Source organism: Neltuma alba, unplaced genomic scaffold (genome assembly GCF_004799145.2).
Source record: "Neltuma alba isolate B1F8T4 unplaced genomic scaffold, ASM479914v2 tig00011748_pilon, whole genome shotgun sequence".
In the NCBI taxonomy this organism is placed as follows: domain Eukaryota; kingdom Viridiplantae; phylum Streptophyta; class Magnoliopsida; order Fabales; family Fabaceae; genus Neltuma; species Neltuma alba.
In genome coordinates, this window is record NW_021636376.1 from 62,517 (window position 1) to 78,842 (window position 16,326).

At 29.7% G+C, this 16,326-nt stretch overlaps 1 protein-coding gene across 1 annotated transcript; it reads left to right on the forward strand.

Moving 5' to 3' along the window:
- The first annotated feature begins 3,247 nt into the window (after nt 1-3,247).
- On the forward strand, nt 3,248-5,457 carry LOC114717530 (heavy metal-associated isoprenylated plant protein 20-like). The gene is made up of 3 exons (XM_028902692.1): nt 3,248-3,430; nt 3,609-3,684; nt 4,986-5,457. The coding sequence occupies exons 1-3, from the start codon at nt 3,359-3,361 to the stop codon at nt 5,276-5,278; spliced, it is 441 nt and encodes a 146-aa protein (XP_028758525.1). The 5' UTR covers nt 3,248-3,358; the 3' UTR covers nt 5,279-5,457.
- Nucleotides 5,458-16,326: the final 10,869 nt, after the last annotated feature.

Sequence of the window (16,326 nt, forward strand, 5' to 3'; positions counted from 1 at the left end):
AAATTCTAAAGAAACGATTTAATTACCTAGAAGTCCATTGACAACTTATTAGGAGCATGCAATAACAACATATTTAGATTACTCATTTGTCTTTTAATTTTTTTGGTAATTAAATATCTTTCCTGAAACCTAATCGTAATTCTCCTAATTATTTTATTAGATTACAAAACATGGGACATATATATCATGATGTCAACAGCTAAGAAGACGCGTAATCAAAGTGTAAAGTTGAGAAATCGAAATCGAAAGCTCTGAATTCTCCATTTCTCTCATCATATTCATTCATATATAGTTGTCCCTTCAAAACCTTTTCATGGCTTCCAACTCATGCAACACAGACATGCTCCAGATCATTTTCACCCTACTTATTATTTGTGTTATATTATATAATATCAAGGAAAATTAATCTATGGGTCCTTATTGTTTACATTAAGTTTTTAATTAGATTCCTATAACTTATTTTAATTTTGCACTGTTTTAACCCTTTTAATTTGCATTTCCATAAATGAAATTTCATATAATCCTCAAATAAAAATTAACAGAACAAACAATAAGAGGCAAATTCAAATAAAATAAATTACAAAGACCAAAACTCATAATTGAAGTAAATTATAAGGACTTGAGGATTAATTTTTCCTAAAATCAAATCTAAGCTATTTCATATTTCAAATTTTTTACCTGTTTTATGTGCCTTTCCAACAAACGTCACCCTCATGAAATTGATTTCACATATACATTATTTTGATAGATATCAAGATTGACCCTTCTCTGTGATCCATCACATTTTTTAGGAATGCCACTTGCAATAATTCATTTCATGATTGACTACGGCTCCTTTTCTCTTTTAAGACGATAGATTTTTCTTCTTGTTTTTCCTTTTTATTTATTTTCCCCTTTCAAGTTTCAACCTTAATTACAAGTTTAAATATAATTATCAAGAGCGATGTGGTATATAAATAATCGAGATACTGAATAGATTGTCAAGTTACTATATATGCAAATAAAAAAAAATGAATGAAGTGAAGAAAAGATGGAGTCAAATAGATCAATGATAGAGTTATAATTAGGACATATTGATAATTAATGTATATTTCTCAATGATTTCTACCAAATGTAATTGTTAGTAGGTAATTGATTAAGAATTTTAGTACATTTCGTGAGCAGTACACCATAAATAATAATTAATAATAATAATTATTAGTATGTGAATAAAAAATAATAATAAAATAAATAAATCCGACAGAAACCGCGGGTTTAGGAAGTCAAATTAACGTAATACAGATGTGCAGAACATGACGTTGACGTTGGCCTTTTCTCCAGAAAAATCAAAGCTAAGCTAACTTATCAACTTGCTCATAACACCTTCCTCTCCATTTCTTGGGCCTAAAGGAACCAGCTAGCCTCCTTCAATTGTTTTTTCTTGTAGATTTTACTTTAATTACGTGTTTCATGGATGCATGATCTTCCTTCGTTTTTTAAACAATAGTATGTGACACACGTCTCTTATCGTAAACATATGACCTAATTAATTACAAATTTGAAGGGTTATTCTGTTACGATGTGGTAAATTAAGGCTTGAATTCCCACTGGAAAAGTAATGCCGACATTTAGTGCTCAATAATACCTCTTAAACAAGATTACCTATAATAAAAGAATATACGTGTTTAGTTAAAAAAAAAAACATACAAGCTAATTTATAAAGATAAAGGCAGTTAGTTATCAACTTCCCTAAAATATTTTATTTAATTATTTATATTGGAGACTACTCCTTTTTTTAATATGTACAATTAATAAAAATAATTTGGAGGGAAATTATAAATTTGGAAGACAAAATAAATTGAAGTATTATATTTAAAAAAACACAGATTAATTCCCGTACATTTTGCATAGAAAGGAGTACTAATTAGAACCAATGTAGATTCAAAACATAGTTAGATTTAAGTATATAGGAGATGGTTAACTCAAAGTAGTTTCGTAAGATTCAAATCCTTCATCCCCCTTGACCTAATATTTGAGAGCATCAAATCACTTTTACGTTACATAACTCAAGCATAATTAGTTTCTTTCTTCATATTTTAATGTAACAATCGAAATTTTGAGATAATTAGTTTTCGATTTATATGATCTATTAACTTTGATAAGATCAACTTTTTTCTCAAAAAAGCTTGCTAACCAATTTCTACTAACTTTATTGGGACTTGACAGGAAGTGGTTTCCGTGATGAGCACTAAAATTTGAATCATCTGACAATATAAATTTCTTTTTTCACTTTTATCTTTTTTTAAAAAATATTTTAATGTGTACAAATTTAAAATTAAAATAGTCTCTTAATTCTCAATTTTTTAAAAAAATAATCTTTATTTAAAATTTATTAGTTAAAAATTTTAAATAAATTGCTGGCATTACATTCAGATGATGCAACTCTCATTCGAGCTTGACTCGACTAAATCATGTGAGGTTAATTGGATCAAAAACTTACGTAACAAAAATTTCTTTCATATATACGACTTGAATTCAAGGCATTTATTAGTAAATTCATGAGCAAATCCGCTTAATCAAATCAATTAAGGGCCTGTCTGAAACAATTTATAAATAGCCTATAAATAGCTTTTCAATAATAACTTATGGAATACGAGGTAAGTATGTAAAAAGAATTTTATTTCGACTTACATGAAACGTGTTTATAAGAAATTTCTTAAGCCCTCCCAAATAGCCCTAAAATGCTGTTTGGTTGATGATAATCAGAAATTGTCAAAAACTTCCATAACATAAGAATATTTTTAACCAAAAAAAAACTTGTTAAAATAAATATTATATTAATTAAACACAGGTTGATGTCTTGGAAAAAAAAAAAAGCATATCAAACATTTGAATATCAGAATTAATCGGACATTATATGTTAAAAAATTCTTTAATATAAATGAGACTGTTCATAAATTAACAACATGAGAATTGAATAAATTAAGGGCAAGTGGGGATGAAAAATAAATTCTAGCAACTACGCTCAATAATTTAGACAATGTTGTCAGGTAACACTGGCCCAGCTGTCCTTCTTCATCTTCAGGGGGAAAGTATGATTTACAAAGACACAAACACAAGTCATTATCAAATTCAAACCATCTTATATTATTATTATTATTATTATTATTATTCCACAATCCTCTCACAACTTTCCTCCTCTATATATACACGAATTAATGAGCCATCTCCTTTCCTAACCTACACTTTCTGCCCTTAAAATCCCTCTTCTCTAAGCTTCCTCTGTTTCTCTCTCTGCAAATACTCTGCTTTTGTGTTCCGTTGTTTCAAATTGAACTCTCTCTGAGCCTTTTCTTTGCTAAAACAATAACAAAGAGAGATGGGTGCTCTTGATTTTCTCTCAGATTACTTTTCAGTTTCCACCCCAAAGAAGAAACGCAAGGCAATGCAGGTTAATTATCTATCAGCTCCTACTTTACTTTCCACTCTGTTTTGTGTTACTTTCCACTCTGTTTTGTGTGAGCCTTAATGATAGACATATTTCTACTGAAGAAGTAATTGCATGCAAATAAATGGTCAGAATTTTTGGCAAGTTCTTATTTTTCTTCTTGTTCTCTATGTTTATCCAGACAGTTGAAATCAAGGTGAAAATGGACTGCGATGGCTGTGAAAGAAGAGTCAAGAACTCTGTTTCCGGCATGAAAGGTTCATACTTCACTCCCTCCTCTCTCTCTCTCTCTATATATATATATATATATATGTATATACAACTTTCTCTTCTTGATATAAAAACTATTTATAGTGCAAGTAAGTCTTACATAAGACCAAAGGAGGATATCTCCCTATCTATCTCACTCTCTTCCAAAAACAGTAAAATCAGAAACTAAACCAATCAGAGACACCTGATATAAACTCACGTAGGACAGCCCTTAATTTGAATTCTGACATAATCTCTGTTATGTGGAGCAGTGTTTGACCAGGATCATAAATTTCCTTCAAGGATCCTTACAAAAAATAAGAGACACCGAGATCAGAACAAGTGTAAAGTAGCACAAAAAGTTCTGACCATCTTAGCATAAAAACTGCTGCACACTAGGGGTGAGCAATAAACCCATTACCCGTTAGCCCGCCTATAACCCATGAATTTTTTGCCCATTTAAGCCCGCCCAATTAGCCCAAATAAGAGATTATAAACGGGCGGGCTTAAATGGGCGGGGTAGCCCATTAAACGGGTTGGGCTATGGGCAAGGTATTGGGCTGCTCATACCTGCCCATTTAAGTTTTAAGTTTTTTAAAATATTTTTATTCTTTATTTAATTGATGATATTGTTTCTCATTCATATTTTATCAAACCTTCATACTTGTCTAAGTTTTTATTTTATCCTTTAGGTAAAAGTTGGAACTTTCAAAGTTTATGAGACTTTATGATTGGTGACTATTTTTATGATTTTATCAGACTTTAATTGTTTGCGAATCTAAGTGAGGTTGTGTGATTGAATATGGTTAATGTTATTTCATATTTGATTTGCTATTTGGCATGCAAAATTTATTGACAGCTTCATAAGGTTACATATATAAAATAATTATACTGAAAAAATTTAAAAAAATAAATGGATTACCCCATAACCCGGTCAGTCCAAACGGGCTGCCCCGTAGCCCATTTAATATGGGCTACTACCGGGTTATGGGTTAGCCCATGCCCATTTATGAATAAATGGGCAGGCTATGGGCTAACCTTCGGGTTAGCCCAGCCCGCCCATTGCTCAGCCCTACTGCACACAATAGAAGCCATTAATATCTTCAATCTCCTTAAAGTCTTCTTAGCTGTTCTTGGTCTACAGTAACATACTAATACAGAAAATTTGATAACCACTAGGTTTTTGAGTGAGTTATGTTGTAATATGTTAGTATAACATGACAAGGGCATTTAGGTCATGTTTGGGTTTCCTGTTTATATTATTCTAGTGATTGAGCCAAACCAATATTTATGTGAATAAATAATGCAGGAGTGAAGCAAGTGGAGGTGAACAGAAAGCAAAGCAAGGTAACAGTCACAGGATATGTGGATCCAAACAAGGTGTTAAAGAAAGTGAAGAGCACAGGGAAGAGGGCAGAGTTTTGGCCATACATACCCTATAACTTAGTGGCATATCCTTATGTGGCTCAGGCTTATGACAAGAAGGCTCCTTCTGGGTATGTCAGGAACACAGTTCAAGCACTTCCTAGCCCTCATGCTCCTGATGAAAAGCTCACTTCTTTCTTCAGTGATGAAAACCCTAATGGTTGTTCTGTTATGTGAAAACCACTCAGTAATTATTAACTATGTGTGTTTTTGTTTATTCAATTTGTTGTTTTCTGCTTCTTGTAATGTAAGATTTTGCCTCTGTTTTTTGTGTTTTGTAGAGATGTTAAAGTTTCTTGTTTTGGTGTAGGATCTTTTGTATGAGTTGAGAATTATAGTCATATCACTTCTTAGTTTGGGTTGGTTTTTTTTTTTTTTTTTTTGCTTTTTCAAAGCAACCTGATTGACACTCTTTTGAAAGAACAATCATTTCAATCTTTTCAAAGTAGTTTTTATATTTGTGTTTATGTAAATTAACATAAATAAATTAACATAAAAAGGGTGATGTTTGGGTGGCTGTTGTAATAAAAAAATGAACATAAAAAAATAATATTGTTGATCATAATGGATGAAATGTATGGAATTGTGAGCAATGCTCTATCTAGAGATAAATTACTCTCACTGATCACTAATTAGATAATCAATTTATAGATATTAATAAAATTATTAAGTTAGTTGTTTATAAAAAAAATTATTAGTTTCCTAAATTATAAATATATTTACATTTATATATTTGATGTATGAATTTTTGTTGCTAATATTTTTAATGGTATAATTTAATTAATAAAATTTAATGGATCAAATTAAAATGTTATACAACTTTAAAGTATTAAAAGTAACTTTAGCCTATATTTTTAATTTTTAAAACATTAAAATAAAATACCCCATATTTTTTTCTTGAGGGGAAAAAAAACACTGAATCACAGTGTTGGATAAAATATTATAATTGGACGTAGGTTTGAGAACGGAGCAATCATGAATTCAGATAAGGGACTTAAACATTCAGATAAGAACAACTGAAAAAACAATGCAGAGTAATTTTTTTAAAAATTTTTTTAACCAATTGTATCCATTATTGAATACTTTGTGACAAAAGATCATTAATGGGTGTCTAAAAAATTATGGGAAGTTGTTGTTGTCAAAGTAAAACATCATGGGATCTTGCTTTTCCTTTAATTTTGGGATTATACGACAAAAGGACAAGGCATATTGGGTTTTTTTAATGCATTATTGGAAGGTAGAGTTTGTCAAAAATCTTGCGTTAACATATTTATACTTTACTTTTATCTATTTCTTTTTCTCTCCCCACTTTTTATCACAAACGATTGATAAAATTTAAACGGTTTAAATTTAATATTTTGCAAAATATTTTTCAATTGAAATTCTAAACTTTTAGATTACATTTTCACCATTTATTTTTATTTAAGGGTAAAGGTGCGTTTAACACTCTAATATTATCTTTTTTTAGTTACACTCTTTAGATTAGGGTGTTAGATACAACTCTATTCTTATCTAATTTTCATAATTTTATAAAATATTAAATGTGAATTATTTAAATGGAAGGAAGCCAAATCTATAATTTATGTTTCTTTCAAAGCGCACTACGTTTTGGAGAGATTTAATATGTTTATAATTAAATAATGTTAAATTTGACAACAATTAACGGCGCCTAACATCAATTTATAGTTTTATATTCAAATAATATTAAGTAGTGACTATCAGTATCATCAATATAAAATAGGCATAATGTATGAGGGAAAAAAATCTAGTTTGAAGGCTCCAATTTTAATTTAGTATTGTTGAGCCTAATTAAAGTTTACTCTCATAATTTTATTTTATTTTTTCTATTCTAAAAGTTTGAATTCCTGACTTTCCTAAAGACAAATAGAGTGCATTCTACTTGACCTAAATTTTATTAATGCCTCTAATAGTTTATTGATTAGGTTTAGGTGGGTTCAAAAAAGAATAACCAGCTTTATTTAGATGAAAAGAGAAAATAAGAGAAAAGAAGATGGCAGGAAGAGAAAAATTAGGGAAAAAAAACATTTTATCTGGTGTTAGGATAAAGAGAAGAAAATATAGATAAAAGAAAAGTAACTAATTTGACAATAACAATAATATCATCTCCCTTGTAAGATCTCAAGCCAAATTTAATTAAACTTCGCAAACAACTAATATGAAATTAATTAAATTCAAACTAAAAAAATTGTGGTTCTTTTTTCTTTAATTTTCATATGCATGGCGATCACTGTCCTTTTACTATAGCATCATGAGGAAATGTCTAGTGCATTGCATGAGCAGCACATAATGGAAGGAAAAAGAAAACATATTTAAAATGGTGTGTTTGTTTGACTTTCTGAGATATTTGTATCTTTGCGAGGAAAAAAAAAAACTTCAGTATGGTCTTTTTTTTTTTATAAGAGCTTAAAATTTGAATTATTTTGTTGTTTTTTAGGAGATCCCACTTATTATTTTCTGAGCATTTAATATATTTCTATCATTTTTACCTTACTATGCTTTTTCTCTCTTACTTGCCTGTTATAAATAAAAGCATGCTTGAAAATTTTTTTTACTTTTTTACCTATTTATTATTTTTAATTATTTTTTAAATCACCAAAATTTAGTTATTATGTTATTATAAGGACAACCCGAGGGGGTATACAAATATAAAAATAAAGCAATTATTGTGCAAAACTTGGATCGTGACATTGCATTACCATAAAGAACAAGTCACGTCTACGCTAATTAATAAGATTTTGACACGTTTCAAAACTTCCCACCAACTATGTTCATTGCTTCACCACCAAAATAGGTATAGAAATTAGAAAAAATTCTTCAGATAAAAAATTTTTATTAATGAGAACAATTTAAATATTAGACCGCTAGTATTTTGTACGTACAAATTTTGCAAACCACAAGCTAAGTGTTCTCTTTGTATACAAATTTATCTAAGTTCTTTCTACTGATAAGATTTTTAATAAGAGATTTTCCCCAATTTTGCCTAATATATAAATCATAAAAAATAAAACTATTTTTTAAAAAAAAATTATATCATCTCATGTCTAATTTCAAATCTAACTCCATCATCATCATTACGTTCACTTACTCAAATGTTATTGTTGTCTTTGTCGAGCTCACTGTTGAATATGAGTGGGTGATCCATTATTTGTCGAGTGAAAAAGTAGAAGATTTTGGCCACAAGTTATTAGAGTGCATGATTCAAAGTATAACAACATAATTTCATATTATTAGGATCCATATACATATATATATATATATATATTTATATGGGATACACTTGTGTGTCTATGGATGTGTGTGTGTATATATCCAAGTCAGGTAGGCTTTTTAGGCTCTCTGCTTTAATTTCTCCGATGTTAGTTAAAGTCCGATGAATAAAGCTAAATGTATTGATTTGTCTTCGTAAGGAAGAAAAAGAAGAGAGAAAAAGAGGTATTCTCTACTTTAATTTAGCTCTTTTCTCTGCCTTTTTTGAGTCTTGATTTTCTTTTAAATGAAAGTTTGATGAATTAAGTCTCTAACTTACTACCTTCGGTTCTTAATATAAGATCCTGTTTGACTTTTATTTTAGTCCTAAATATAAGACTCCAGTCTACTTTGTCTTTTATATTTATCTATTTTTTTTCCAAGATAGTTCTTTAATAATGATAGTTCTAGATAACAAACTTGATTAGTAAGGATATTTTAAGAAAAATAATACCTATTCATTACAAATAACTAACTTAACTAAGTTCCTTAATCTCTCCAAATTAGTCAACTAGGTCTTATAATTAGGACCGGAGGTAGTATTAAGTACAGAGCAGGTTTTACGATTCAAAGAGTACTTATAAAAATTCTAATAAATTATTTACGTTAAATTACTCAAAACTGGTGTAAACTTCGAATCATTTACAAACAACTTTCTTAATCTTTCAAAACTTAATAATAAACCTACCTAAACTTTCAACCATGTATGGACAAATCCCGACTATCAATTATATACCCGCTTAAACTATATTTTTATATGTATATAACTTTCTCAAATTTAGAGTTATATACTTAGATAAATGTAAGAGTTTGAGAGGATTTATCATAAACTTTCAAAGCTTAAGAAGATGCATAATTTTTATCAATTGTCGGCAAAAAAATAAATCGTCAACCATTTTTTAATGAAGTTTTTATATCAATTGGGAGTGAAATATATAAATCCACATTCTTTCTTAATTGAATTCACTTTTGGGTGTTCAGGCAAAAAAAAAAAAAAAGGATTCGCTTTTTGGTGCACGATCTTTTTGAAAATGGATAAATGTGTTAAGAAAATATGTTTTAGGAGAAAAAGAGACATGGCTTCTTGAGAATATGAAATTGAAAAGGGAAAACTTTAGGTATATTGGGAAGAACTTTAGAAGATGCTTTAATTTTATTCCTCATTTCTGATAGGGGGGTCGGTGGAATGAAACAAAAGTTTCATCCTAAAAATAAAGAAAATGTTCACTTTCATGTACCTAGCTAAATGATTAATTATTGGTGAACAAAAAAGGTGTTTGCTTCGTCTACCAAAAAAATTTAGAATTCGAAGGAACAATTTTTTACTTATTATATTCATATCTTTCTTAGATTGAAGTTATTGAATGACTAGTGAGGGAGACTTTTGGATCCCATGATCGAATCTACCATAAAGTCCCTTGGGGATATTTCCAGTATCCTAATGGTCTCTTTTACAACTGCATTTCTTTGTAAATGCACCTTTTTTTTTTTTTTTTGGATTCAGCTCAGGATATTAATTGCAGATAACAATGGCTAATCTCCTTGTACCATAAAAGATTTTAGTGTTGGCCATGAAACCCTTTCCATACACATCACCAAGAATCAAACCCCTCATTAGATACTTAAAGAGCCCATTGCCAATTATGCTACGTCTCATGCTTGAATGTATTTCTTTTTAACTCTTACCATATTACTTTTCAATTTAATTGATAATTATTAATTCAGTAACTATATTTTCAAAATATTCCTTCCACTCTTAGGAGTTAGTTAAAAGGCTAGTTTTTATTTTAAATATAAAATATTATTATATTTTATTTTTTCAAATTTGTTTTTTTTAAATTATTCTATTGGTGGCTTATATAAAGAGGAATCTTTATTAATAAAGATAATTTTTAATATAAATAATTAAATTGAGCACAAATTTTATTTTACAATATGGAGTTGGCTATATAAATCGCACAGTATTATTCTGTGCTAACAACAATCAAATATTTAGGTAAATTGTTAGCCGAAAAAATCTCCTTCCAAAGGAAGATGCATTAGGAGGGCTTTTTCAGTTAACTACAGAGTTTTAAATAAATAATTAAAGAAAGCATTTTTTAGAAAAAAATTTATAAAAATTTTCCCCCCAAATAACTAACATATTCCCACCATTTCTATATATAATCTCTAAATTTGAGAAAAATATGGTCCATTTTATAAGCTTCAATTTAAATTTATTTCAGCATTTAATGTGTTTTGTCCACTTTTGTCTCTAATTATTTATTCCCTCCCTTTTTCCATACTCTTTCTTATTTATTGTCTTTTTTCTTTACCCCATTTATAAATAAGGGCATATTTAGAAAAAAAATATTTCTTACTTACCTATTTTTTAAAACTATTTTTTTTTTTTGGTTGCCCACCCAGTTCACTGAAGCTTTGCTCCGACTACATCTGGATCCGACCCGCGTCGCGCACCTAGCTATGGTGGGTGAGTCTCCCAACAGAGATTTCTACATATGCTGAGGCTCGAACTCGAGACCTCACTTAAGCGGTACCAAGCCGCTTACCACTTGGACCAACCCCTGTTGGTTATTTTTTAAAACTAATTTTAACTACTTTTCATTATATCCAAACCATGTATTTATGCAAACCTTTTAAGAAGATGCATAATTTTTTACCAATTGTCGTCAAACTTGCCCTTTCGCTTTTGGGTCAAAACAGAGGCCTAGTCACCACAAACTTCTCTAATTGGGCCATTTCTTGGGCTAGGTTTTGGGCCTACGTTAACAAGTTTCACAGGCTTTCTTTACACTTGTTAATTTCTCAACGTATTTTCAGCTAGAAATTTAGTCCAGTGGACAGAATATGACAAGAACAAAGGTGAGAGAATTATAAGCACAGGAAGCAACATATAATTGAGGAAATTACAAGAACTCAAAGAAAAAAAAAATACAAAGACCTCATTAATAAATCATTAAAAACTATAAGAACATATAACGACTTATAAATTAATTGTCCCTAATTTATATTTGATTTGAATAAAATTGTCTTTAAAAAAAAATACAAATTACCCATTAACTTTGCACAATATTATTGAGCACTTAACATCAATGAAAAATTATTTATTCTCTCTCCTTTACCACACTCTTTCTTATTTATTGACTCAGACTCATTTTCATCGATTAAACATCAAAACATCCAATTAAAACGATTTAACAGCTCCTCTAATAATATTTTTCATTGAAGTTAAGCGCTCAATAGTGAGGGTTTTTTTTTTTAATATAATAGTCACGGTGTTATATTATGTGAAGTATAAAATTTGTAAAAGGCCTTTAAAATTAAAATTTAAAACTAAAAAATAAGTAGAAAGAGGGGGAGCCATATACATTACTCATACATCTTATGTTAATTATATTAAACACCAACAACTAAGGACTCACGACATGTTTAGACACAAAATAATCCAGTGAAATAAAAACGAAAAGAGTGATAGAATGAGCCAATACAAATCAAACTTGATAACTCTAATTTTCATATGCTATATCCTCATTATTTAATTTTGCTCTATTAGTATTGTTTGTCCCCATTCAATGGTTAATGGCACTGAAAAAAAATAAAACCAAAATTAAAGGATTTAATAAAAAGAGAAAGCAATATAGATGGCAAATTTAAATAAAAGAAAAGAAAACATAAGCATTTATAAAATGATTTTCCCAAATAATTATTGAGAGGCATTCATTATTGCAGCCGGTTATTTATTTATACTTTGATATTTGATTTCATTAAAGTGTCTTGGAACACTTTAAAATTTTAATCACTGACAAAATTTTTCATTTATCAATGAAATAACCGATAGATTATTGACAAAATTTTTATTACTAATTATCAACAGAATACTTTCACTACTAATCCGTCACCAATTTACTAATGAAAAAATTATTGTTAACAGAATACTTTCACTACTAATCCGTTACCAATTTAGTAATGAAAAAATTATGTTAATAAATTTAGCGACAAAACTATTGTTTTAGTACAACTTAAATAATATTTCCCTATTTTAAAATGCCTTATTGAAATGCATCCCGGTGATCTACATATGAAATTCTCCCTTAATTATATTATATATAGAAAATGATACTAATAAATAGATGGACTAAGGTGCATCCAGCACTCTAAAATATTTTCTGATACATCCAATACCCTAAAATATTTTGTTAAGCGTGTTCAGTACCTGGAAGTATTTTTTGATACATCCAGTATTCTAAAATATTTTTTTAGGTACGTTCAGTACCTTGTAGCATCTTTTTTCTTCTTTTTTTTAAAGGCTGCATCTATTTCATTTTCATCTTCTTCTTCTTCTTTTTCTTTATTTTTATTTTCACCTTCTTCTATCTCTGCAGCATGCATTCCTTCATCTCCCCCACTAGTAGGCCTTTTGCTTTCTAACTGCATTAATTCTTCCCAAACAAAATTTGTAAGCTTTTTTCATCTCACTATTTAATTTATTGTTGAATTTCAGCCAAAATTCCTGAATGTCCTGCATATTTAAATATATGTCAGAAAACATACATTCACTGTCAACAAATGAGACTAATATATTAGTACTAGTTATCGGGTTTTAGAAACTTGTCCCCCTCAGCTATATTGCTGACTTTACTTCCGCAGCAGTGCGCCTGTGCAAGATGCCATGTTGACTTCTCTTTTCTACTTTAATCATCTCCTTCACAATGTTATCATCCCAATACTTAATTGCATGAGATGATTTCGGTACACCTTTCCCCAATGGGAAGTTTTGCAAGAAGTAAAGCTGAAAAAGAAAAACATAACAAGTTATTAATCAAACAAGGCAATACAGAAACAACTTAATTAGTGAAATCTTCCATTTAATTATGCAAACAAGTATATAAGTACCAGTAACAAGTACATGCAACCTCTAATGACTTTTGAGCCTTCAGGCTTTCCTTCTTTTGCTGTCCATGTTGTATCATTGTATTTCATCACTCCATCAAGCACAAATGTTTCCCAGTCAAATTTTCTCCATTATTCTATGTGCAAGCCCTTACTTTTAACACTTTCTCACTGACACTTGCACTCCCGGTGGGATAAAGAAAAGTTTCTGATGTAAATAGAACAACATAAAGCTCAAACATTCTATCATCCTCCTCAATTATGAGCTTTTTCCCAGCTTCAGCATATGTCAATGTCATATATTTTCTTTTCAGCTCCTTCACTTCATATTTGAAGCCATCTAACTTCACTGTTAAACCCTTATCCTGTAAATCCATTAGCACTTTCACATCTTTAGGTGTTACTATCAATGTCTTCCCTCTTATACTCAATTCTTTTGTGGGGATATCATATGCATGTATAACCTCCGTATATAAATCTCTTAGAATCTTGTTTAATATGATATTTAATAGCTTCCCAAACCCCAAATTTTCTACCCTGTTCTTTAAGTTTGTTTTTCCCTTAACAAAATCAGCTACTTCCTTGAATTTAGATGGGGAGTACCGGGTCGAAAATGGTGTCACATATTTCTTTTTCTTTTCTTGTGATGACTCTTCCTCCTTTATTCTATATGACTCCTTATCAACATTTGTCTTTTTTCCCCCAAACTTCTGATGTAGCATCTGATACAGCTTTCATCCCATGTATATCCTTTTTTTCCTTCTAGAATTCAGTCTTAAATACCTTCCACCATGTAACATCTAGATTCTTCTTTGTCATCTTTTGTAAGCCTTCACACAATATTATTGTTTCATTAATAAGTACAATAAACAATACATCAAAATCCATTGCATACAACTCTATTTGTTAAATGAATTCTACACTTCTAAATACACTCACTATTATTGAAAATTTCTTTACTTCACTTGTTACAGGATAAGACATGTTATTGTTACAGTCAAGTTGTAAATACACTGATTCGTCTTGTAGATTGCCTAGAATAAATTGTTAGGGCACTAAAGATTAAGTTGCCATAATGAACTTCTTAATGCACTAATTCCTCTCGCAAATTGCCTAACTTCAATTGTTACGCCACTAAATATCAAATTACCACATTCAACTTGCAAATGTACTAGTTCTTTTGCAAAATTGCTTAACTTCAATTATTATATCACTAACCACAAACAGTAACAAGCATTAAGTACTTTTCTCAAGCCCAAACCTTATCTCAAGTATAACATTCCCACTCACAATTTTGATCACCCACCACTCATTACAAAAATTGAAATACATGCAAACGAACAACCCACCTTTATCAAAGGCAAAAAACAAAGCACCCAGCACAAAAATAGACTCAAACAATCGGTGCTTTTTCCTCAATATACTAACAAAATAATAGAAGATTTAGTAACACAAATAGAGCTTCATTCGTCTATCTCACTTACAAATAAACCCAATCATTGAAATGCAACATTCAAGATATATAAGGAGGCTTACCTTCACCGAACTTCACTCTTCTATTTGGCTAAAGTCTCTTTTACTTTTCGTTCGTCCTTTCTCGATTGCGTTCCCATCAAACTTCACTCTTCTATCTGGCTCTTCCAAACTTCCAACTTCCAAAATTATTTTAAATTTCCTCTACGTTCCTCATGTTACCATTCTTCAATCATACAATGGGCTACTTCTCTATTTCTCTTGCTTCCTCATGCTGCTTGAAGAACACATATCTATATTCTGGGCTTTCTTATTCCTCATTTGAATATATGTAATGTAATTATTGTCACAGTGCTACCGGTTTTTGGTAAATATCATCATTTTAATGGTCAATACTATTACAAATGTAGTAAATTATGAAAGTTATTGTTAACATATTTATTATGACATACTTTAGGTGTACTTATTTATTATCTACTAATTCCTCAAAACATTTACCCTTTTGTTTAATTCCCCTAAAAGGTTATAATTGGTGAAAATTGATCAAGTTAATAGTATGAAAATAGTTAAATGTATTTTTCAAGTTGTCAATCACGTTATATGTCTAGTCAGTTTGTCTAACTCAACCCCCTAAAAATTGCACCAAGTCTGGAAATGACTAATAACATATTGCAAAACATGTTATGGAAATGGTCGTATGCATTTCGTTAGTTGTTATCACATTACACATTTAGTAAAATTGTCTGAAAATGACTAGTAATAAGTTGCAAATGCATTACAAGGACAATCAATTTCATTCACAAGTTATTAATCACATTACATGTTTTAGTAAATTTCTAGAAATTGCTAATAACAGGTTTGCAAAGCATGTGTATGGAATTAGTCAAATTCATTTTGGAAGTGTTGTTCAATCATGTCCCATGTTCAATAAAAATTGGTTTGAAAATCAGCTAATAACAAGTGTAAAAATGCGTCATGAAAATAGACAAATTCATTTCACAAGTTGTCGATCATGTTAGATATTTAGTAAAATTGTTTAGAAATGGCTAGTAACAGGTTGTGAAATATATTATGAAAATAGGTACTTTCATTTGGCAAGTGATCACTCACATTACATGTTTAGTAATTTTATTCAACTCAATCCCATGAATTTCACGTAGTTTGTAAATGGCTAATAACATATGCAAAACACTTTATGAAAATGGTTAAATTCAATTTGAAAGTTTTCATTTTACTTTAGTTTAGTCTTTTTGCCAAATTTTACAAATCCCATATTCCTACCTCATGCCCATTAGGTCCTTTCACTTATTTACATGAACTATTTGTCTTTTTAAATTTCAAAAGGTATTTTTGAGTCATTTTTCCAAGAAATTTTGATGAATTTACATACTAAACTTATTTACAGTTAAAGAATACAAGATTTGAGACTTCAGAGTATTTTGATAATTTTAAATAAATTTTTTGTACTTTGAATTGTGGTCTCAGAGCTGAGTTGTTTTTTCCAAAATTAATTATGTTTTCGCCGATGTCAATATGATGGGTTTGCTGGGTCATCTTTCACTATATATATGTGTGTGTGTGTTGAACAAGTTATG